Genomic DNA, 26,336 nt, shown 5'->3' on the forward strand with positions numbered 1-26,336 from the left:
GCTTGAGAAAGCTTGCGCCTCGATGCCTCTCTCTCAGAAGGTGACCATTCGCTATGGCCCATATGAGTCGTGCGGGGTGGTGGACTACAGGACCTCGCGGCTGATCGGACTTAAGAGTAAGCATTTTTTTCGAAAAATAAACTTAATTCATAAAAAATATCTGTAGGAAATACAGTCCAAATGGTGCACGTCACTCTTTAAACTCATTTTGGCAGCAAATCTCTTTGTTTCCCTGGGTATGGGGTCTAACACAGGTTCATAGTGAGAGATTTGTAGGGGACCGGAGGGACGGGGCCATATCCAGTATTTTTGGAAGCTTTTCCATTCAAGGGCATTGGTGTTTCCATACCAGGTTGTGATGCAACCAGTCAATATAACTCTCTACTACACATCTATAGAAGTTTGTCAAACTTTTAGATGTCATGCAATTTCTTCTCAAACTTCCAAGAATTTTCACTCAGAGGGTGCTGCCAGAGGAAGGGGCAGAGAGGGCAATTACAACATTTAACCACTTTGACTGATACACTCAGTGGCTACTTTTACCTAGTAAGGTGGCTACTGAGTGTATGTTGGTGGTCTTCTGCTGCTGTAGCCATTCCACTTCAAGGTTCAACATTGTGTGTTCAAGAGATGCTCTTCTGCACACCACTGTTGTAACGTGTTGTTATTTGAATTACTGTCACCTTCTGACTGCTTGAACCTGCCTGGCCATTCTCCTCTGACCCCTCTCATTAACGAGATGTTTTTGCGCACAGGACAACCACTCACATTCTCTTTTCACACTATTCTCTATAAACTCTAAAGACAGTTATGCATGAATATCCCAGGAGGTCAGCAGGTTTTGAGGTACTCAAACCACCCTATCTGGCACCAACAATCATTCCATGATCAAAGTCACTTAGATCACATTTCTTTCCCATTCTCATGTTTGGTCTGAACAACAACTGAACCTCTTGACCATGTCCACATGTTTTTATGCATTGAGTTGTTGCCACATGATTTGCATTAACGAGCAGGTGTACCTAATACAGTGGCCACTGAGTGTACATGGAAGGGAAGGTTTTGATGGATATGTGCTAAACATGGGCCAATGGAACTAGTTCAGGTATTCCCAGTAGGCAACTGGGTCAGTATTGGTGAGTGGGGCTGAAGGGCCTGTTTCCATTCTGTGTATCTCTATGACTCTATTCTGTTTGAAATGTAGCAATTAGTCACTCATATTTCAGGAAGTGCCGGGACATGCTCAAGTCCAAGTTTAATGAGAAACTGAATCTTTTCACTGAAAGGTTCAATGAAACCGTTGTGGCAACCACCTGTACTAGTAGGAACACTTGAAGCATATTATATTTGTCCTGACTGGTTTGCATCGCAGCATGGTATGGAAAGATCAATGCTGAAGAACAGAAAACCCTACAAAAAGTGGAGGATACAGCCCAGTTCATCACAGGTAAAGCCCTCCCCACCACTGAGCACATCTACAAGGACTGATACAGCAAGAAATTAGCATCCATTATCAAGGACCACAACCATCCAGGCCATGTTCTGTCCTTGCTGCTACCATTGGGAAGAGGTGCAGGAGCATTACTCAGGAAAAACTATGACCTTTCACCCATCAGGTTCTTGAACCAGTGTGGATAACTTCACTCACCTCAACACTCAACACAACCTATGGACTTACAACTCATGTTGTCAGTATTATTTGTTTTGATTTTGTACATTTAGTTTGTCTTCTTTTGGATATTGGTAGTTTGTCAGACTTTGTATGTGTTTTTTTTCATGGATTCTATTGTATTTCTTTGTTCTACTGTGAATGCCTGCAAGAAAATGACTCTCAGGGTACTATATGGTGACATATAAACATGAGATTCTGTAGATGCTGGAAATCCAGAGTAACACATTCAAAATGTTGGAGAAACTCATCAGGTCAGGTAGCATCCATGAAAATGAATAATCAGTTGACTGGATCCTACACTAAAAGCATCTTTACCTCACCCTCTCCCCAATATCCACTTTCCAAAGGAATTGCTCCCTCCATGATTCCCTTGTTTATTTGTCCTTCCCCACTGATCTCCTTCCTGGCACCTATCCCTGCAAGTGGAAGTGCTATACCTTCCTTTTCACTTCCATTCAGGGCCCTGAACCATCCTTCCAGGTAAGACAACACTTCCTCTGTGAATTTTTTGGGGTTGTCTACTATATCCAGTCATCCTGATGCAGCCTCCTGCACACTGGTGAGACCCAACGTAGTTTGGAGAATGGCTTTGTCGAGCATCTTTGCTCCATCGGCAAAAAGTGGGATTTCCCGATGGCCAACTATTTTAATTTCAAACCCCATTCCCATCCCACATGTGGGCCATGGCCTCCTCTACTGCCATGATGAGGCCACTCTCAGGTTAGAGGAGCCACACCTCATAATCTGACTGGGTAGCTTCCAACTTGATGGCATGAATATCGATTTCTCTAATTTTCAGTAATTTATACCCCCCATCCCACTTTTTCCATTCCCCACTCTTGCTCCCCTTTTACATCATCTCTTCTTCTAATCTGTCTATCACCTTTCCCTGGTGTCCTTTCCCCTTCCCTTTCTCCCATGGTCCGCTCTCCTCTCCTATCAGATTCCTTCTTATCCAGCCCTTTAGCTTTTCCACCTATCACCTCCCAGCTTCTTACTTAGTCTCCCTCTCCCCCACCCACCCAGCTTCACCTATCTCCTTCTAGCTTATCCTCCTTCCCCTCTCTGCACCACCTAATTCTGCTTTCTTCCTCCTTCCTTTCCAGTCCTGATGAAGGGTGTCAACATCGACTGCTTATTCATTTCTATAGGTGCGGATTGAACTGCTGAGTTCCTCCAGCATCTTGTATGTGGTGACATACATGTACCTCAGTAATTGGTTTACATTGAACTTTGGTATTTTAAGTACAAAAACGAGGGTAAGTGAAGAGAACCTCTGCTAACGTCATTCCCTCTCAAACCATAGCTGCCACCTTGGATAACGGAATTCAGTTTAACAAACGGCAAATTTATTTGTCTGCTTGAATTTAAATTTGCCGTTCATAATACTAAGATACAAACTCATAAACCTGGGGCAGTGGTCCAGAACTGCTGCTGCTATGTCTACTCTACCATAGTGAGCAGCAATAGACCTTTAATCTTTTACATGATGCACTACCTTTCAACCATCTGACTCCTGAAGCAGCATTGACATCTTCACACACCACAATATGAACTCACTTTCAAGGACTCTACAACTCCTGTTCTCAGTATTATTTATTGACTTACCTATTTATAATTCTTATCATTTGTTCCTTTTGTATTTGCACAATTTGTCTTCTTTTGCATGTTGGCTGCTTGTCAGTCTTTGTTCATGTGTAGCTCTTCGTTTATTCTAATGCTTTCTTATACTGTGAATACCTGCTAGAAAATGAATTTCATGGTAGTATTTGATGACATATACGTATTTCGATTATAAATTTACTTTGAACTTTATGGTGATGTGGAATGCACTGCCTGAAAAGAGTGATTTAAGGAAATCAGATAGTATCATTCTGAAGAGAATTGGATAAGTACAGCATTTGAAGGTTAAACATTCACAGTGTGGAGAAGGGAACAGCGGAATGCAATTAATTGATTGATCTTTGAACAAACTGTAACATGTCCTTCTGTACTAAATCATTTTATAATAAAAGAACATGAGAATCTAAATCTTGGTCGGATTCCAACTGGAGATAATGGTTCTGAGTTCCTCTGTGAGAGAGTGCTGAGGTATAAATGTATTATCTCACATGGGATTCTTAGAAAACTGGAGGATGTTCAAACAAGCAAGTACAATCTACCCCAGAGATATATAATAATTCAAACTTCTAATACGTCATTCATTTTCCACAAGTTCAATATCATATACAAGCTAAATTGTTTGAACTCAACTTGTAGGATAAAATGGAAAATAAGGTCTGAAATAAGATGAACAAAGATAAAAGTGAGCCAAATGACTCCTTCGAGTCTTTGTCTCATTAATCTGTCACTGGCTTCAGTTGCATTGAAATGATGATGTCTCTGTTGGCACAAATTGAAATAACTGTCTCAACAGTGAGGATGTTTCAAGCACAATGAGATCTCAGACTACCTCTCAAATCATCATTGCTGTCATATAGATTGCACTCTGTCATTGGAGTCCAATAATAAAGTAATCATATTAACTAAGACCATAAGATAGAAGATCAGAATTAGGCCATTTGGTCCATCCAATCTGCTCTGCCATTTCATCACCATTTCCCTCTCAGCCCCAGTCTCCCGCCTCCTCCATGTATTCCTTCATGCCCTGACTAATCGAGAATCAATCAACCTCGGTCTTAAATATATTCAGTGACTTGGCCTCCTCAGCCGCTTCTGGCAACGAATTCCACAGATTCACCATTCTCTGGCTAAAGAAATTAGTTTTCAATTAGGTCACCCCTTATTCTTCTGAATCCTAGTGATGGTCCAGAGCTATCAAACGCTCTACATAATGCAAGCCTTTCAATCCTGGAATCATTTTTGTGAACCTCCTTTGAATACTCTCCAACGTTACCTCATCCCTTACTAGGTAAGTGGCCCAAAACTGCTCATAATACTCCAACAGCGGCCTCACCAGTGCTTTATAAAACCTCAATGTTACATCCTTGCTTTCATGTTCTGGTCCTCTTGAAATGAATGCTAACATTGCATTTGCCTTCCTCACCACTGACTCAACCTGCAATTTAACCCTTAATAATGCAGGAAAGCTCCCAAGTCCCTTTGCATCTCAGATTTTTGAAATTTCTCTCCATTTAGAAAATAGTCTATGCATTTATTCCTCCTACTAAAATGCATGATCATAACTGCCCGACACTTTAGTCCATCTGCCACTTCTTTGCCCGTTCTCCTAATCTGTCTAAGTTGTTCTACAGCCTCTCTGTGTCCTCAACACAATCAGTCCCTCCACCTTCATATCATCTGGAAACTTAGCCACAAAGCATCAATTTCATCATCCAAATCATTAACATATAACTTAAAAAGAGGTGATCCCAATACAGACCTCCATGGAACACCACTAGTCACCTGCAGCCAACCAGAAAAGGCCCCCTTTATTCCCATTTTCTGCCTTCTGCTAATCAGCCAATACTCTATTTGTGTAAGTATTTTTCATGTAATACCATGGGCTTTTAACTTGTTAAGCAGTCTCGTGTGCCAAATTGTCAAAGGACTTCTGAAAATCCAAGTACACAACACCCACCAATTCTCCTTTGTCTATCCTACTTGTAATTTATTCAAAGAATTCCAACAGATCTGTTAGGCAAGATTTTCCCTAAAGGAAACCATGTCAACTTCATTCTATTTTATCATGTGCCTCCAAGTACCCCAAAATCACTTCTTAACAATCAGCTTCAACATCTTCCCAACCACTGAGCTCAGACTAACTGGCCTATAATTTCCTTTATTCTGCCTCGATCCCTTCTAGGACAGCAGAGTGACATTTGCAATTTTCCAGTCCTGTGGAACCATGCTAGAATCTGTTGATTCTTGAAAGGTTATTACCGATGCCTCCACAATTTCTTCAGCCACCTCTTTCAGAACACTTGGGTGTAGACGGTCTGGTCCAGGTTACCTTTGGTGGCTATTATTGGCAGCTTACCTTTGTATTCCATCTCTTACCTCTTTATGACTTTTTTAGTTGCTGTCTGTTGGTTTTTAACAGCTTCCCAATTCTCTAACTTCCCACTAACTTTTGCTCTATTATGTGCCCTCTCTTTTGGTTTTGTGTTGGCTTTAACTTCTACTGTCAGCCATGGTGTGTCATCCTGCCTTCAGAATACTTCCTCTTCGGAGTGTATCTGTCCAGTGCCTTCCCAATTGCTCCCAGAAACTCCAGCCATTGCTGCTCTGCCCCATTATCCCTACTAGTGTCCCCTTCCATTCAACTTTGGCCAGCTCCTCCCTCATGCCTCTATAATTCCCTCTACTCCACTGTAATACTGATATATCTGACTTTAGCTTCTCACTCTAAAATTGCAGGGTGAATTCCACTATATTATGATCACTGGCCACAGTGGGTTCCTTTACCTTAAGCTCTTTCATCAATTCCGGTTCATTGCACAACACCCAATCCAGAATATCTGAACCTTAGTGGACTCAGCCATGAGCTGCTCTAAAAGCCCATCTTATACGCATTCTACAAATTCTCGCTCTTGGGATCCAGCACCCACCTGATTTTTTCAATCTACCATACAGCCCTCATTGCTGGGGGAAGGGTTCCATTCAATGCAGTTTGGCACTTCCATTGTATCCTAGATAATGGATTATCTGACTGGCAAACCTATGCATCCAATATGGTTTTAAGGAGCACTGGGACCCCACAGGGGACTATATTGGCTCCCTTCCTCTTTACCTTGGACTTCAGATACAACACTGAGTCATGACTTTGGCAGAAATTCTCTGATGCGTCTTCTGAATTGATTGAATTTAAGTACAATTATTTAACTATTGTTTTCTAATGTTTTAATTTTGTTCATTTTCAGTTTTAAAAAGCAGATAATGCAATGCTTTACAGCCCCAGCTGTAAAATTAATTGGGGTTCAGTTTGTGCTGCTGTCTGTACATTCTCCCTGTGACTGTGTGTGTTTCCTCTGGGTGCTCCAATTTTGTCCCGCATTGAAAGATGTACGACTTAGAGTTATTACGTGTCGCCATGCTTTCAGTGTCAACGCAGCGTGCTATGTTGACACTGAAATAATGGCAACATTTGCAGGCTGCCCCCAGTGTATCCTCAGACTGTTTTGGTCATTGATGCAATCTACGTATTTCAGTGTATGTTTTAATGTACATGTGAGAAACAATGCTGATCTTTAAACTTTAGACATTTAAAAAATAGTGTAAGTTTCATTTTAGTCATTTTTGAATCTTTGTGAAGATCCTGACAGTCATAAAATATCATGTCGTGTAAAAATGTTGACTGCTTCGGCCTGAGGTCAAAGCATTTCTATGGGACTTATGATCACCAGATGCTGGATCAACAGCAACATCGATGGAAATCAGCCAGTGATTTGGAAATTGGAAGATCTACCCCAAAGTACCCTGTGTCATGGCTTGTTATTGAAAGATTAAATTTCCCAAAACTTTGGTGGCTAGTTCAGCGTACAAGCCCTTGGACTTCACTATTGCACTTTAACAACTGAGTATTTACAAGAAACAGTTTTACCTTTAACAGCACAATTTTTCAATTCAGTGTTACAGCTTAGGTGCCTGTATTCACTATTTGTATTTCCTACCAAAGTTCAAAGTTAAAAGTAAATTTTATTATCAAATTACATAAATGTCACTATATACAACCCTGAGACTCATTTCTCTGTGGGCATACTCAGCAAATCTATAGAATAGTATGGTACAGGTCTCTTAAGGTTGTTATAGCCAGGGGTGGTAGTGGGAATAAGCTCCCACTACCTATTAAATGCTCCCAATGGCATGCATCTGTGGTGAACTACATATACCTGTCTGGACACGCCCCTCTGCTGACTGCTCCTGTGGCTCCTCCCACAGACCCCTGTATAAAGGTGATTGCAGGCACTGCTCCTCCCTCAGTCTCCAGGATGTTGTGTGGTGGTCTCTTGCTGCTAATAAAAGCCTATTTTTTGCCTCCCGTCTCCGAGAGTTATTGATGGTGCATCAGCATCTCAAATGGCCTCTGACAACCAAGTCCGCTTCTGGCCATCATGTGTGGCTTAGCTGCTAAACCCAGTGGAACCATTTCTACTGACAGGAGAAGGAACAAAGGCGGGTTACTGGTGCCTTAAAGCCAGTTGCATTGGGTACGTGGGGCTCATCAGCCGCGGTTGACAGCTCATCTAGGAGAAGGAAGACCCTCATCTTAAACCTTCACTGACTAACCTACTCATGGGGTAGTCTTCGGGAATAAACCCTGATGAAAAGTCCAGATCTGGAGTCCCAAGGGCAGTTCTACATTGAGTTCGACATTGACTGGCAACTCCGGCAATGTTGCGACAGCCAAACTGTTCCTTTGGATTCATCAGCGGTGTGGATGGGGGGTGGCGGGCTGCTAAATGAGCAACAGCTGTGATGCAACATCCATCATCATGCCCAATTAATGGAGGTCCTTGATAACGGATGTTACTTTCCTGAGACAGCCCTCCATGTGGATGTGCTTAATGATGGGAGGGCTCTACCTGTAATGGACCGGGTTGTGTCTGCTACTTTTTGTAGGGATTTCCGTTCAAGGGTATTGGTGTTGCTATACCACCCTATGATGCAACTAGTCAATATACTCTCTACCACATGTCTATAGAAGATTGTTAAAGTTTTAGATGTCATGCTAAATCTTATCAAACTTCTAAGAAAGTAGGGGTGCTGCTGTGCTTTCTTTGTAATGCCAGGACAAGTCCTCTGAAATGAGAACACTGAGTAATTTAAAGTTCCTCTGGGAGAGCTAGAAATGATAGGTAGCTAAAGATCACCAAACAAACAGACCGCCATTTCACTGAAGATTAACTGATCAGGTAACATAGCTTTGGTCTTAAGTTTTATTTTGATTTTATTTAATGTACAAGTTATGCTTTTATTTACAGTATGTATGTATACTGCTTGAGGGTGTTGGACTTCCCAACCAAAAGAGCTCAGACAGTCAGATGCACAACCATATCTGATCCTCAATAGGTGCCTATAGAAAAGACCTTCTATAGGTGCACAGTTGAGAGCATCCTAACAAGCTGCATCACTGTGTGTTTATGGAAGCTGCACTGCGGCAGACAGGAGGGCTCTACAACGGGTAGCTGAAACTGTCCAACTCATCACCAAGGATATACATACAGAAAGGTGCTGGAAAAGGCCAGCAATATCATAAAGGATCCCACACACACTGCTCGTGGGCTGTTTGTCACATTTTATCAGGGAGAAGGCTATGCAGCATCCATGCTAGATTAAGAAACAATTACTAGCCCCAAGTCATCAGGCTGATCAACACCTCCACCCATTAACTCATCCCACCACCAGTACTTCCACATCAGCTACTCCTCTCCACAGCCCTATGGATATAAGCCAATCTTATGTATAGATAGCTACACTCAACAGTTGTACAAATGTACATCATGTACATTTATAGGACTGTTTATTATTTATATTTATTGTGCTTTTTATGCTTATGGTGTTTTTTTGCTTTGTTGGATCTGGAATGGCAATCATTTTGTTCTCCTTTACATTCATGTACTGAAGAATGACACCAAACTGTCTTGAATTTTGAATAGTTTGTAGTCAGAAAGATGTCCTCAATAAGTGGATTTCATTGAATATTTCCTCTTTTGAAGCAATGTTAGAAGATAATGGTCACTCCTGGGTTGAAGAACAATCTCCTGACTGGAATATTGTGGAACTTGTTGTGAATGGAGAAATTGTCTTCACATGTAAGATAACAGACCTAGATTTTGGTAAGCCATTCGAGAAATTACTTAAGTGTCAACCCAAAATTAGGTTGATAGATTCTTCATTAGACAGGGCATCAAAGGTTATGGGGAAAAGGCAGGAAATGGGGTTGAGAGGGAAAATAAATTAGCCACGCTGGAATGATGGAGTAGATTTGTTGGGCTGAAAAGCCTAATTCTGCTCCTATGACTTATGGTCTTATTATCACAATCTCTATTTTTAGAAAAGTATAATATTGAGACATCTTGATGAATAATTATTAAGTTAAATAATAACTAAACTGCTGTACCTAGTCTATGCAGATTAAATTTTCTGAACGATCCAGTTTACTATCACATGAATTTTATGCAGTCTATATATGTAAAAGAGCATTTGAAAGAATGGCAGGATATACTTGCCAGCTGCTGCTGCTGGGTTGTAGAAATCTTCTGCTGTGTGGGTTCACGGTCATATATCAGACTTGTGACCTGTTTAGGTTACAAACAGTTTATAGGATTGGAACTTTGCCATAACCATCTCCTCTACCGCCAAGGTGAGGCTAAATGCAAACTAGAGGAGAACAGCACCTTGTGTTCCATCTGAGTAGTTCACAAGCCAGGAGAATTAACAGTGAATTCTCCAATTTTTGGTTAACTGCACCCCTCTGTCCCTTTTCCCTCTCCACCTGAATTACCTGTTTCTTTCCCTTCTTCCATCCAGTCCATCCATCCATCCATCACTCACACAGTCCTCCCACCAGCACTACACCTTTCTGCCCTCCCCACTTCTATTCCATGCTCTACCATCATCTGACAGCCCTTTTTCACTTACACCTATCACCTCTCAGCTTCTGGTGCTATTCCCACTTTCCCCTCCCTTATCTACGTTTCACCCCCCTCTCCCCCCCCCCCCCCACAATCTAGATCCACCTATTGCCTGCCAGTTTTTGCCCTATTTATTCACTTCACCTCTTCATACTCATTATCTCCTTTAGTCTTTCAGTCTGGTTGAAGAATCTCAACTCAAAATGTTGACTGTCCATTTCTCTTCTGCCCACGATGCTGTGCCAACCTTTTAACCTAGTCCAAGATCAATCTAATGTTTCCCTCCTACATAGACCTCTTTTTCTTTTATCCATGTGTCTATCTAAGTGTACCTTAAATCTCCCCATTGTACCTGCCCCTAACATCACCCCTAGCAGTGTGTTCCATGCACCAAAACTTTCTGTGCAAGAAAACTTACCTCTGACGTCCCCCTATACTTTCCTCCAGTCATCTTAAAATTATGCTCTCTCATATTAGCCATTTCTGCCCTGGGATAAAGCATTGGCTGTCCACTCTTTCTACACCTTTCATCATCTTATGCACATCTATCAAGTCACCTCTCATCCTCCTCCAAGGAGAAAAATCCTCGCTCTCTCAACCAGATGTAATGAGATCCTCCATCTGATTTATGTGATTCCTGCATCTGCAGTCTCGAGTCTCTGATGACTTGTATGAGGTTGTTTTCTCCTTAGGAACCCAATGACCAATTTGATTCCAGTCACATGATTTCAGGAAACAATTGCTGTGGAAAGGACCAGAGAACTAGCTGCTCTCCAGCCAAAGCATTCAAGGACAATGACAACCCTAGTGTCCATCTGACAGTGTGAATATAAAAAGCAGGAGGACAAATCCGACTAGGCTAATTACTGCTCAGTCATTTCACTTCCAATCATGGAAATGATGGAAGGTATCATCAGCAGTGTTATGAAGTGGCACTTACTCAGCTCGACCTACTCACTGTCACCTCTCACCAGTTTCACTTGGACCAGATTGAAAAGCTACCAAATATTGAAAGGACTAGACAGAGTGGAGGTGCAGAGAATGCTTCCAATGATGGGAGAGTCTAGGACCAGAGGGCACAGCCTCAGAATAGAAGGATGTCGCTTTAGGACAGAGATGAGGAAGAACTTCTTCAGTCTGAGGGTGGTGAATATGTGGCATTAATTGCTACAGACAGCCATGGAGGCCAAGTCATTTGTTATATTTAAAGTAGAGGTGGATGGGTTCTTGATTAGTCAGGGTGTCAAAAGTAATGGGGAGAAGGAAGGAGAATTGGGTTGAGAGGGATAATAAATCGGCCATGACCAAGTAGCAGAGCAGACTTGATGGACCACATGGCCTACCTTAGAATCCTTTCTTAGATATGGGGCTCAGAACTGTTCACAATACTCCACATATGGTCTGACCAATGCCTTATAAAGTATTAGCACTACGTGTTTGCTTTTATATTCTAGTCCTTTGGAAATGAATACTAATATCGTATTTACCTTCCTTTCCACCGAGTCAACTTGCAAGTTAACCTTGAGGGAATTCAGCTCTAGGACTCCCAAGACCCTTTGCCCCTCTGATTTTTGAATTCCCTCCCCATATAGAAAATAGTCAATGCATATTCCTTCTACCAAAGTGCACGACCATACATTTTTCTACACTGTCTTCCATCTGCCACTTCTTTTCCCATTCTCCCAATCTGTCTAAGTCCTTCTGCAGACACCCTGCTTCCTGCCCCTCCACATGTATTTGCTGTTTATCACTGCTGGATTCTGGTAGTAAAGGGGGTGAGAATGGGAACCATTAGGGATGAGGTATATGGCAGTCAGAACCAGATAGATGGTGGGGAAGAACATGAGGGCAAAGTAGGAGGATGAAACCAAGAGGGGAAGGGGAAGGGCCAGAATAAGGGTGAAGGGGGGCTTTGGGGTGTTGTGGGAAAGGGGACAAATATCAACCCACTGATTTCCTCCAACAGATAGTTTGTTGCTCAAGGTTCTACCATCTGTAGTCTCTTGTGATCCTATTTCCTTCCTTATACAGTACTATGCCAAAGTCCTAGGTGCGCGTGCGCACACACACACACACACACACGCACACATACACATACACACACACGGCGGGAGTAAATCTGGCGGGAGCAAAGGATGTTGGGAAGGGTGAGGGAGGAGCCTCGAGGGAGGAATGTGGGACAGGTGGCAGAGAAGGAGTGCCACTTGTGGTGTTGGCGCAGATGCAGACACAGCCAGCCCTGAGACACCAGGCAAGGTAATTTGATTCCAAACAATTGATCATTATGGAATGTCTCTCTGGTGCCTCCTGCTCCCTCTCCTCTGCCTACCCCTTTTCCCAACCATGATTCCCCTCTCCCTGCCCCCATCCCACTCTCAGTCCACAGTAGAGACACATATCAGAAGGCAAACACGAGGAAATCTGCAGATGCTGGAAATATATCACATATCAGAATCTGGTTTATCATCATTCACTTATGTCAAGAATTTTTTTTTGTGGCAGCAGTACAATGCAATACATAAAATTACTACAAAGGTCTTAGGCTCCCTACCCTTATATATATGTGCCTATGACTTTTGCATAGGACTGTATATTGAAGCTATTGCTCCATAATTGAGAATGTTTAGGTAGAATGCTTTGAAAATACTGTACTTTAACACAGCACTCACAAAATGCTGGGCGAACTCAACAGGTCAGGCAGCATCTATGGAATTGTATAGAGAGTCAACATTCCGGGCTGAGACCCTTCTTCAGGGCTGAGAAGGAAGAGGGAAGATGTTAGAATAAAAAGATGGGGGGAGGGGAAAGAGGCCAGCTGGAAAGTGAGGCTGTCTACAAGAAGGGGCAGAGCCGTCTCTATTTCCCGAGGAGACTAAGGTCCTTTAACATCTGCCGGACGATGCTGAGGATGTTCTACGAGGCTGTGGTGGCCAGTGCTATCATGTTTGCTGTTGTGTGCTGGGGCAGCAGGCTGAGGGTAGCAGACACCAACAGAATCAACAAACTCACTCGTAAGGCCAGTGATGTTGTGGGGGTGGAACTGGACTCTCTGACGGTGGTGTCTGAAAAGAGGATGCTGTCCAAGTTGCATGCCATCTTGGACAATGACTCCCATCCACTCCATAATGTACTGGTTAGGCACGGGAGTACATTCAGCCAGAGACTCATTCCACCGAGATGTAACACTGAGCGTCATAGGAAGTCATTCCTACCTGTGGCCATCAAACTTTACAGCTCCTCCCTAGGAGTGGCAGACACCCTGAGCCAATAGGCTGGTCCTGAACATTTCCACTGGGCATGATTAACTTATTATTATTTAATTATTTATGGTTTTATATTGCTATATTTCTTCACTATTCTTGGTTGGTGTGGCTGTAACAAAACCCAGTTTCCCTCGGGATCAATAAAGTATGTCTGTCTGTCTGTGAAGCCAGGTGTGTGGGAAAGGTCAGGGGTTGGAGAAGAAGGAATCTGACAGGAGAGGAGAGTGGACCATAGGAGAAAGGGAAGGGGTAGGGGACACACAGGGAAGTAATAGGCAGGTGAGAAGAGGTAAAAGAGCGGATAGGGGAATAAAGGAAGGGGGGTGGAATTTGTTTACTGGAAGGAGGAATCAATATTCATGCCACACTGTACTTTAAATTTTATTTAAGAGTCATTCTCCTTGCAGCACCAACTTGAATTATTTTATGGACACTCAGATTTCAGTTTTACTCCTATCAATCCTATATCAACTGACCATTCTCATCTCCAAGGGTCTTGCTGCCTCAGCATTTGATATTATAATTGAACCCATCCCAACAGGCCTCTCAGATGAGACACTGGCTGCCTATGGACAGACAGCTTGTGTTTGAAGCCACAGTCCTCTAGCAACGTTTGGTGAGACAAACATGCTTGAGTAAAAGATAAAAGAGATCCACACTGTTCAGTTCACTGGATAATTTAAATTCTGACAAATCTGATTTCACCACAGCTGGTATATCTACCCTGGCAGCTCCTCAAGGGACTGATGGGAGCATCTGTTATTGAATCTAATAGCACTGTTCCAGTTTGATTGTGGTTATTAAGAAGTGGAGTACATTCTATTTTATATAAAATAAATAATAGTTGAAGTTTATCAGGACTCTACCTTGGAAGTATAGTTCAGAGTGGTTTCTTTTGAGCATCTATGTAAAATCTTCACATCTTTTCCTTTTTCCTTGGGGAAACGATTTAGCATGGATAGTCTGAGGCTTTTTCCCAGGGCTGAAATGGCTAGTACGAGAGGACACAGTTTTAAGGTGCTTGGAAGCAGATACAGAGGAGATGTCAGGGGTGAGTTTTTTTACGCAGAGAGCAGTAAGTGTGTGGAATGGGCTGCCAGCGACGGTGGTGGAGGCGGATATGATAGTGTCTTTTAAGAGACTCCATGGAGCTTAGAGAAATAGAGGGCTATGTGTAATCCTAGGTAATTTCTAAGATAAGGACATGTTTGGCACAGCTTTGTGGGCTGAAGGGCCTGTATTGTGCTGTAGGTTTTCTATGTTTCTATAGATTGAAGACTGGTTATCACATAGAAGACAGAGAATCCGATTAAATGTTTTATTTTACAGGATGCAACAGAGCGGCCCAAGGATAAGTTCTTATCTTTGAATTACTATTATTTATTTTGGAGAAAGTGGCAGAGAATAAATAGGTAAATTGGTTTATTATTCTTACATTCCCAGGGACGGTGAGAACCTGTTGTGTATGTATACTTGAGGAAATCTGCAGATGCTGGAAATTTAAACAACACACACAGAATGCTGGTGGAACACAGCAGGCCAGGCAGCGTCTATAGGGAGAAGTACTGTCGACGTTTCGGGCTGAGACCCTTCATCAGGACTAACTGAAAGGAAAGATAGTAAGAGATTTGAAAGTAGGAGGGGGAGGGGGAAATGCGAAATGATGGGAGAAGACCGGAGGCGGTGGGGTGAAGCTGAGGTCCGGGAAGCTGATTGTCAAAAGTGATACAGAGCTAGAGAAGGGAAAGGATCATGGGACCGGAGGCCTAGGGAGAAAGAAAGGGGGAAGGGGAGCACCAGAGGGAGATGGAGAATAGGCTGAGAGATGGGCAGAGAGAGAGAAAAAAAAGGGGGGGAAAACTAAATATATCAGGGATGGGGTAAGAGGGGGAGGAGGGGCATTAACATGACAGGATCTCCCAGTGGCCACACATTTTAATTCCACGTCCCATTCCCATTCTGATATGTCTATCCATGGCCTCCTCTACTGTCAAGATTAAGCCACACTCAGGTTGGAGGAACAACACCTTATATACCGGCTGGGCAGCCTCCAACCTGATGACACAAACATTGACTTCTCCAACTTCCATTAATGCCCCTCCTCCCCTTCTTACCCCATCCCTGATATATTTAGCTTTTTCCCCCCCTCTTTTTTTTCTCTCTCTCTGCCCATCACTCTGCCTGTTATCCATCTCCTTCTGGTGCTCCCCTGCCCCCTTTCTTTCTCCTTCAGCCTCCTGTCCCATGATCCTTGCCCTTCTCCAGCTCTGTATCCCTTTTGCCAATCACCTTTCCAGCTCTCAGCTTCATCCCACCCCCTCCGGTCTTCTCCTATCATTTCGCATTTCCCCCTCCCCCTCCTACTTTCAAATCTCTTACTATCTTTCCTTTCAGTTAGTCCTGACGAAGGGTCCTGGCCCGTAATGTCAACAGTGCTTCTCCCTATAGATACTGCCTGGCCTGCTGTGTTCCACCAGCATTTTGTGTGTGTTGCCTGTGTATGTATTCTGTCCATTTAGATTACTTCATTACAGCAGGATATTGACACAGGACCAGGTAAAACAATAACAGAAAATAGGAAAAAACAGTTTCTACATATGCTGGAAATCCAGAAAAGCACACACAAAGTGCTGAAGGAACTCACCAGGCCAGCCAGCATCTACTTAGAGGAATAAATAGCCAATGTTTTGGGGCGAGCCCCTTTTTCAGGTCCTGGTGAAGGGTTTCAGCCCATAATGGTCATCTCTTTATTCCTCTCTATAGATGCCTGGTCTGCTGAGTTACTCCTGTATTTTGCATGTGTGCAGAGAATACAGGATAAAGTGTTACAGTTAGCAGAGAACCTAGATTAAAAAGAGAATAACAATCATAATAGAAATAATGAGTAGATCTACAGAGTGCAGCTTGCAACAAGCCACCATACTTAGTTTCACACACAAAATGCTGGAGGAACTCAGCAGACTAGGCAGCATCTATGGAAAAAAGTACAGTCGACGTTTCGGGCCGAAATAACAACTGTACTTTTTTTCCATATATGCTGCCTGGCCTGCTGAGTTCCTCCAGCATTTTGTGTGTGTTCCTCAGATTTCCAGCATCTGCAGATTTTCTCTTGTTTGGGACCATACAGAGAATGTTGATGACACTACAGTAGGCAGGAGATGATGTTGCGATGAGGATATTTGGGCTATAGATATAGACCAGGCTGAATGGTCCAGGCGGAAGCTTGGTGAATGGAGTTTAACGTGGGAAAGTGTAAGATCATGTATTTCTGTAAAACAAATCAGAAGGAAAACTATTATCTAAATTGAACATAGAAAATTACAGCACAATACAGGCCTTTCAGCCCACGATGTTGTGCCAACCTTTTAACCTACTCCTAAGATCAATCTAACCCTTCCTTTCCTATGTGATCCTGCCCCCCACCCCATTTTTCTATCAGCCATATGCCTACCTGAGACTAAAGACAAAAAATTCTACAGATGCATGAAATCTAGAGTAACACACACAAAATGCTGAAGGAACTCACCAGGTCAGACAGATCTATGGAGGGAAAAGGAGAAAATGTTTTGGCCAAGATCCTTCATCAGGCCTATCTATGTGTTTCTTAAGTGTTCCTAATGCATCTGACACTCCCATCACTCCTGGCTGCATTTCCCATGCTTTTACCATCTCTGTGTAAAGAACACACCTCTGACATCCCCCCACTCCCCAAACCCCACAATACTTCCCTCCAATCGCCTTAAAATTATGCTCCCTCATTGTGGTGAACTACATATACCTGTCTGGACACGCCCCCCCCCACCCCCGCTGACTGCTCCTGTGGCTCCTCCCACAGACCCCGGTATAAAGACGATTGGGGACTCCGCCCCGGTCTCAGTCTCTAGGATGCAGTGTGGTGGTCAATTGCTGTTTGTTCTTTCTTCCAGTCAATAAAACCCGATATCTCGCCTCACGTCTCAGAGAGTTATTGATGGTGCATCACTCATATTAGCCATTTCTGCCCTGGGAATAAAGCACTGGCTGTCCACTTGAACTCTGCTTCTTATCATCTTGTACACCTCTATCAAGTACGAATGAATTGTGTCCAAGTGAAATATAAGGATCGTATATGGGTGAAGTACAAAACAAATCCAAGTGTTGCTGTGCGTAATATGTGAAAGGTTTGTAGGTAAGTGCGGCAGGAGGTTAGGAATCCTTTCCTTCAGGGAAACTGGAGTTCAGCAATGGAGAGGTATTGTTATAATTGTACTGGTGTTGGTGAGGTTATACCTAAAATACTCTGCACAGTTTGGTTCTCTTACTTAAGAAAGGAAATACTAACACTGGATGTTGTCCAAAGGAGATTCAATAGGTATCCAGGGGATATCCTGTCAAAAAAAGCCAACAAAGTAAAAGTTGGAACTATATTGTCTTGTATTGTAAGATTCAAGGTTATAAGATTCAAGTTTGTCGCTGTACATTGGAACATACAGTGAAATGCATCATTTGCATTAACAACCAACACACCCGAGGCTGTGCTGGGGAGAGTCACCCCCCATTCAGGCTCAAACGTAGAATGCCTACAAAGCTCAGCAGAACAGCACAGAGCACAACAAACAACAACAACAACAGGAAAAGCAAGCCCTGTTCCTTCATCACACCCTGTTGCATATACACAGAGCTCTAACTCCTGGGCAGGCCTCCAGCAGATACAGACTCAGGTCGAAAGAGAACAGATACCAGCTTCAACCTCCCTAGCAGATTCTCAGAGAGTCACAGACTTGGCTCTGGCCATTAGGCCTCAATCTGTCATTGCGCCTTGATCCTCAGCATCAGTCCTGGACTTACAGATCTCTGAACACTGGCCTCAAACTCCAGACTTGCTGAGGATTGAACCCTGAACAACAGGCCTCAGATTCTGGTTTCACTGACTCATGAACCCAGTGGGCCATCAGAACTCGTTTCTCCGGCCCACATGGAACCCTGACTCCGGGACTTAGAGGAATGGGGTTCAGAAGAACGAGAATTGGTTGTATAGAAACATATAAGATACAGCTGGGGCGTGACAAGATCATATGGAGATGATTCCATTTCTGGGAGTCCTGACAGAGTAGGCAGAGTTATAAGATGAGAGGTAGTCCTTTAAAACTGAGGTGTGTGGGAATTTTGTCTTGAAAAAGATGGTGAATTTCTGGAATTTTCTAACCCAGTATGTTGTGGAATCTGAATCGTTCGTGGTATTTCAAGAAAAAGTAGACAATCAGATGGCATGGTAGCATAGCAGTTAGTAATAGCACTAATACAGCACCAGCGACCTGGGTTCAATTCCTGCCAGTGTCTGTAAGGAGTTTGTACGTTCTCCCCGTTACTGTGTGGAGTTCCTCCCATATTCTAAAGATGGAAGGGTCAATAGGTTAATTAGTCACATGGGTGTAGTTGGGCAGAGTGGGCTTGTTGGGCCAGAAGGGTCTGCTACCGTGATGTATTGCTAAATTTAAAAATATGATAATGATTTTTGAAATATCAAGGAATTGAAGCTTATGGGAATATGCAGAAGAGAAGCTGAACCTGGGGCAAGTCACTCATGGTTAAACTGAATGGCAGGATAAGCTCAAGAGGCCTGGTGGCCTACTCCCACCCCTGTTTCCTTCTGTTTTGTGATTGTTTATGTGCTCTATATTTTAAATAGTAAGAACCAACATGTGGGGGTTAGTAAGTTGTGGGCAAGCTCTGTCGGTGCCAGAAGCATGGTGACAGTTTTGGGCTGACCCCCGCCCATTCTCGCACTTTGTTTTCCGTTAACACAGATGAGCCCCTATTTGCAGTGACGGTCTGAAAGGGCACTAAATCAGGGGTTCCCAACCTGGGGTCAGTGGGCCCCTTGCTTATTGCGTCCATGGCATAAAAACGGTCAGAAATCCCTGCACCACAGGTCACCCATCTCATAAAATTTCAGTCAGGAAGTTGCAGTAAGTAAAAAAGTAAAAAAAAATTGCAGATACTGAAAATCTAAAATAAAAACTGACACTACGCCTCTGAACCCAGGCCGCACTGTACTCAGACAGTCTCACTTTCTGAAACAATTTCTGTACTCAGTAATGTAGAATGTACACAATGGGTGAACATATATCGTCTCACATTACTGGCTGTTACACTCACAGTGTGGTAACATATAGATGCCAAAGTCAAAGACCATAAGGTCATAAGATTTAGGAGCAGAATTAGCCCATTTGGCCCATCGAATCTGATCCTCCATTTCATCATGGCTGATCCGTTTTCCCTCTCAGCCCCAATTTCCTGCCTTCTCTCCATATCCCTTCATGACTAATCAAGAATCTATCAACCTCTGCCTTAAACATACCCAATGACTTGGCCTCGAAAGCCACCTGTGGCAAAGAATTCCACAGACTCACCATTCTCTGGCTAAGGAAATTCCTCCTCATCTCTTTTCTAAGAGAAGGTTGCTCTATTCTCAGGCAGTGTCCTCTGGTCTTAGACTCCCCCCACCATATGAAACATCCTCTTCACATCCACTATTTTGAAGTCTTTCAACATTCAATAGGTTTCAATGAGGTCAGTCCTTATTCTTCTGAATTCTGGTGAATAGAGGCCCAGAGCCATCAAACACTGCTCTTATGACAAGCCTTTCAATCCCAGGATTATTTTCATGAACTTGCTTTGAACCCTCTCCAATATCAGCACATCCTTTCTTAGATACGGGGCTTGAAACAGCTCTCAATACTCCAAGTGAGGCCTCACCAGTGCTTTATAAAGCCTCAGCGTTACACCCTTGCTTTTAATTCTTTGCAACATTTTTTAAAATGATACACCTCAAGACTTGAAAATCAATATTTCATGAATCAAATTCCCATGGGTCCTTACTGTTAATTCACAATCATGCCACACAATGGCATAAATCTCATTAAAGAGGCCAAGTAGTGTTTACATGCTGAGAAACTGTTTCTTCCTCATCCAGAAAAAATTGCCAATCATTTTTATGATGATATTCTCTGCATATGTTCACAGCTTGAGAGCTATTCCATGATTAATATACATTTTTATTGTCAATCAACTAACCTTGAAGTAGCAAATGATATCAGCTGAGCGATTGTCATTCAGATCACTTAACCAAATTGGCTAGATATTTGTCAGCTCCTAGCTGACACAGTGCTGGGACGTACACCAGAGGTCACTCTCGTTAATGAAGGACAGCTGAACTAATCCCATTTATCCAGTTCCCAAGAGCTGGAGGTAATTCCCAGTGAACACCATTGTTGCAAAAGCTGGGATCTTTTTGGAATCAAAAACATGAGAAAATCTGAAGACTCTGGAAATCCAAAGCAATACACACAAAATGCTGGAGGAGCTCAGCAAACTGGACAGTATCTGTGGAAAAGAGTAAGCAGTCGATGTTTCAGGTGAAAGTGTCCTGAAGGAGGGCCTTGGCCCAAAATGTCAACAATTCACTTTTTTCCATGGATGGTACCTGACCTGCCGAGTTCCTCCAGCATTTTTTGGATATCAGTTCATTCCAAGCCATTATCTGTAAATTTCTGTTTCATGGTTACTTTTGAAATTCAGAGACATTCTTTGACAAGGAAAAGCAGTGATCACAGTTCAGTTCCTGCTGAAGTTCGTACGTTCTCCCATGACCGCATGGGTTTCCTTCCATGTTCTAATGTCTTATGGGTTAGGGTTAGCAAGTTGTGGGCATGCAATGAATCATGGCAACACTTACAGGCTGCCCCAGCAGAACCCACGGCTGTTGAAGCAAACAACGCATTTCACTGAATGTTTAGATGTTGTTAATGTATATTTGATGAATAATGATAATCTTGATCTTTCTCATTCGGTATTTGAATTAAGTATTGAAGTATTGTGTAAAGACATCTCTTTTATACTCAGTCACAGGATGCTGGTTCCCTGGTAGGATCAGTATTTTATTGTTCATTGCTAAATGCCCAGTAACTGAGCAACTTACCAAGCTATTTGATGGAGTGATTGAACCCTATCGGGTCAATTGCAAGAATCTGTAACATGGAAGCAAATTCATGAGGTTTGGTGAGGGAGACAGAAGACTCTGACTATGAATAAGCATATTAATCATTTACTTACAAACAGAAATAGATTTCACCAGTTATCTAAGTCCACCCAAGTTATACAAACAGCAAAACTAAATATTTAAACACATAGCTAAGAGTGTGAGTCTGCAGCATTCTTTCCCGATGGTTGTTCAGCACTAGCCCCTGGAGACAAAAGGGAAGAGGGCAAACCTCCTGCATGGGCTATTCTCGTACCTCCGAGGTGCCTGGAACTGGACATTGGTGCCGCGGCACACAGGGAAACCAATGGGAGAGAGCAGCTGCATACTTCAAACGGGCCAATCGATGACTAGCAGGATGGAGCAGCTTTTGACTGACAAGTAAACCAACCGCCACATAACGTGGCAAGAATGACTGATTGCGCAGTGAATCAGCTGGGCCTCCTACCCATGTGAGGCGCTATCTTTTGGTTATGGGCTTTTTGAACGTGCACAAATTTGTCTCGGCGTAGCTCTGGTTCATAGCTGCTCCACTTTTAGTTGCCCACATGTAACATTGCCAACGTGACTCAGTTAAAATGTTTAATCATACTACTCAGCTGTAATTTTTGCTCTGTGCATACTTAACAGTAATTACAAGCCAACTAGATTGTGTGAGTCTGGCATGAAGTTTGGTCCTGGCTGGATACAAACAGATTTGTTCCAAAAAAGAATATTACTGAAGCAACCAGATGCCTATAAAGATCTGGGCATTCTGTGGTGATGTTATCAGCTTCTTTATTCTAGATTTACTTGAACTGAGTTCAAATTCCAACACAGCTGTCACCAGTCCAATAGCACAAACCGTTGAATTACAAAGCCCCTTGATTCATCTCAGATGCAACCGTTTTGCATAAAGGTGGGTCAGTCTTATAACATCTGCAAGTATATTGACTTGCAGCTTCATTTCTGATATGGTGTGGTAGTGATGCAGTTACCATTCAAAGTTCAAAGTAAATTTATTATCAAAGTACATCTGCCGAAGCCTGTAAGGAGTTTGTGCGTTCTCCCTGTGACCGCATGGGTTTCCTCTGTGTGCTTTGGTTTCCTTCCACATCCCAAAAAGTCATATAGGTTAGTAGGTTAAATGGTCACATGAGTGCAACTGGCTCACTGGGCCAGAAGAGCCTGTTACCAGGCTGCATCCCTTAAAAAGAATAATATACTTTATATACTTTAAATACACTGGACAACAATGATTTTGCTTCCTGATTTTTGTATCTGCTGGAATTTGGATTGCTGATCATGAAAATCACCATTAAATTTTCCCGTCATGCATCATTGTTTTGAGATTACCTGTATTTATTATTTCAATTCAGGATTCAAGTCAGAATAACTGATGCCAAGATTAAGGAAGGCATTTTTGTTGGCCCACAAATCAAACAGATCATCAATGACAGACAATTCACAGAACCGCTAGTGGGACTGGAAAAAATCACATGGAAGGCATTCAAGGATGTTGAGCATTTTCTTGGCAATTACAGAGCACCAAACTACGTGCAGCTGGTTTCGAGCCCACAAAACCATGAAATGCAACATGTCACTGAAGATTCATTTTCTGCATTCCCACTTAGACTTCTTTCCTGCAAATCTTGGTGCTGTCAGTGAAGAGCACAGTGAAAGGTTTCACCAGGACATTGCAGTCAGCGAGAAATAATATCAGGGCAACAGGAATCCGTCAATGCTGGCTGATTATTGTTGGATACTTAAGTGAGTAGCCTCAGACACTGAGTACAAAGGAAAATCATCAACAAAACATTTTTATTTTCATTGACTATTGCAAAGCATCAGCACTATTATGCAATTAAACACATTAAATTCAAGAGAAGTTAATTTCTTGTTTCTCCAAATTCCTACATGATACAAGTTGTCTGAAATTATATTTATGTTCAGCCTCAAGCGGTCCATCATAAGCAAAAAAAATTTCTGGGGAAACAATACTTCTGAAAAAATTGTTGTCCAGTGATATTTGATATCTTTTCTAAGCCTGTTTAATTGTGCAAATACTGTGTTCATACAAAGTTTGCCAGATAGTTGAGGTAAAAGTATAAATTACTACTTTTTCTGAATTGAACTGTTGCATTTGATGCAAATTTTGGCTTAATTCCAGTCATTTCTGATGTAGTTCATATGGATTGTCCTTTTTGAAGATATCAGTTTTGGTCTGTCCACAGGAAAACTGTGACAAAGCATGACTGAGAATTGAGTTCTGCCACAGATGACTGCGGAGTCATAGTCTTTGTAAAGAGAGGTTGATGGATTCTTGATCTGTAAGGGCATCCAAGGTTATGGGGAGAAGGCAGGAGAGCCTGTGGCTTAACCAGCACGAGCTTCCTCATTTTCTAGTTGTTTGTTTCATTTAATTCAGTATAATTTTATTTCATTCTAACTGACTGCATCACTGCCTGCTAAGGTGGGGGGTGGCGGGGGTGGGGGGGGGGGTGCGGGAGCTACTGCACAGGATTGAAATAAGCCTCAGAGAGCTGTAAAATTAGTCAGCTCTATCATGGGCACTAGTAGTACCCAGGACATCATCAAGGAGCGATGCCTCAAAAAGGCACCATCCATCATTAAGGGCCCTCACCACACAGGACATGCCCTCTTCTCAGGAAGGAGGTACAGAAGCTTGAAGGCACACACTCAGCGAACAGGATCAGCTTCTTCCTCTCTGTCACCTGATTTCTGAATCAATATTGAACCCATAAAAGAACCCCACTATTTCTTTCTTTCTATTTTTTGCACTACTTATTACATATACACTATAAATAAAAACTGTAATAGTTTTTTCACTATTATCATGTATTTCATTGTACTGCTGCCACAAAGTTAACAAATTTCAAGAAATATGCCAGTAATATTAAACATGATTCTGATTCTGACACAGATTTTTACTTACCCATACTAAAAGCAACATTCATTACATGTGACACCCAAACTGCTGGAGAAACTCAGCAAGCCAGGAAGCATCTACGGAGGGGAATAAATAGTCAACATTTCTGGCTGAGACCCTTCCTGATCAGTCCTGATGAAGGGCCTCAGCCCAAAATGCCAACTGTATATTCCCAAACATTGATACCATACTGCCTGAAATGCTGAGTTCCTCCAGCATTTTGTGTGTATTACTCAAGATTTCCAGCATCTGCAGAATCTCTTTTGTTTATTCATCACATGTAGTCTTGTTCAGTCTGCCAGAAAAAGCGGGATCTCCCAGTGGCCATCCATTTTAATTCCACTTCCTATCCCCACTCTGACAATGTCAGTCCATGGTTTTCATTACTGTCACAATGAGGTCATACTCAGACTGCAGGAGCAACACCTTAAATTCTGTTTGGGTCACCTGCAACCTGATGGGATGAACATCGATTTCTCAAACTTCCAGTAAGGTCTCCACCCCACCCCCCTTCACCATTTCCCATTCCCTTTTCCCTCTCTCACCTTATCTCCTTGCCCGCTCATCACCTCCCTCTGGTGCTCCTCCCATTTTCATTCTTCCATGGCCTACTGTCCTCTCCTATCAGATTCTCCCTTTTCCAGCCCTGCATCTCTCTCACCAATCAACTTCCAAACTCTTTTCTTTAACTCTCCCCCACCTCCTGGTTTCCACTATCACCCTGTATTTCTTCCTCCCCACCCCCCCCACCTCTAACTCTGACTTAACATCTGTTTTACTCCAGTCTTGATGAAGGGTCTCAGTCCGAAATGTCAAATATACACTTTTCCATAGACACTGCCTGGGCCAGTTGAGTTCCTCCAGCATTTTGTGTGTGTTGCTTGGATTTCCAAAGTTTGCATATTTTCTCTTGTTTATATATATATAAAAGCTTTCTTATTTATTTATAATTGATAATCATATCCTTCTGTGGCTCACAGGCTCATCAGGCAGCAACCTTGCCGTTTCTTTAGCATTTGTCTGTTTTACGAGGCTGAGTTGCTAGCTCGATGCTCAACCCAGCAAGGATGGAAAATGTGCAAGGGGCCGGCTGGATTCGAACCTGGGACCTCTCACCTCGAAGTCCAATGTGGATGCCACTACACCACCATATTTAAATTTATTGTGTCTTTTTTATTATTGTGTTCTTTATCTTACTGTATATTTTTTGCTGCATCAGATCCAGAGTAACAAATATTTTGTCTCCTTTACACTTGTGTACTGGAAATAATATTAAACAATCTTGAATCTCTTGAATCAGGAGGCGATGGGAAATTGGACCCACTCTGTAAGGAAGCAATGAAGCTGGTCAGGGCAGCCTATTGACCAGCCTCATGGACAGAGGAAACACTGATTCTCAGCATTTCACAGGCTCTCCTCATTTCGGCTAAGCGACATAGACTTCTCTCCAGGGATCATCAGTATTGTGAAGCTGAGCTTAATTTAATAGCTCTGGTTTAATGCCTTAGTCATTTTAAAAGCATTAAATAAAGTAATTACATTCACATGAAATGGTTATGTTATTCCCACTGTTCACCAAGCAAAATATTAGACTCTCTGGCTACATCTACACCTAGTGCTTATCGAGTTATAGAATCATACAGTACAGAGCAGCTCCTTTGGCCCATCTAGTCCATGCCAAACTATTATTCTGCCTCATCCTATCAGCCTGCACCAGGACCATAGCCCTTCTTACTCCTCCTGTCCACGTACCCATCCAGATTTGTCTTCAATTTTGAAATCGAACCCACATCTTCCACAGCTTGATTCACACTCCCACCGTCCTCTAGGTGGAAAAGTTCCCCTTTAGACAGCTCACCTTTCACCCTTAACCCAT

The 26,336-nt window shown here is 42.6% G+C and overlaps 1 protein-coding gene across 2 annotated transcripts; it reads left to right on the forward strand.

The window, feature by feature from the left end:
* c21h10orf53 (chromosome 21 C10orf53 homolog) lies at nt 1-25,981 on the forward strand. 2 transcript variants are annotated; one of them, XM_073025789.1, is made up of 3 exons: nt 1-116; nt 9,331-9,450; nt 25,761-25,981. In XM_073025789.1, exons 1-3 carry the CDS (start codon nt 23-25, stop codon nt 25,823-25,825), a joined length of 279 nt encoding a protein of 92 aa, XP_072881890.1. In that variant the 5' UTR covers nt 1-22; the 3' UTR covers nt 25,826-25,981. The 2 variants fall into 2 exon arrangements, with proteins under 2 accessions (XP_072881890.1, XP_072881891.1); XM_073025790.1 differs by lacking the exon at nt 25,761-25,981 and adding an exon at nt 17,438-17,553.
* The last annotated feature ends 355 nt before the right edge of the window (nt 25,982-26,336 follow it).

The sequence above is a fragment of the Hemitrygon akajei genome, chromosome 21 (genome assembly GCF_048418815.1).
Source record: "Hemitrygon akajei chromosome 21, sHemAka1.3, whole genome shotgun sequence".
NCBI classification, from domain to species: Eukaryota; Metazoa; Chordata; class Chondrichthyes; order Myliobatiformes; family Dasyatidae; genus Hemitrygon; species Hemitrygon akajei.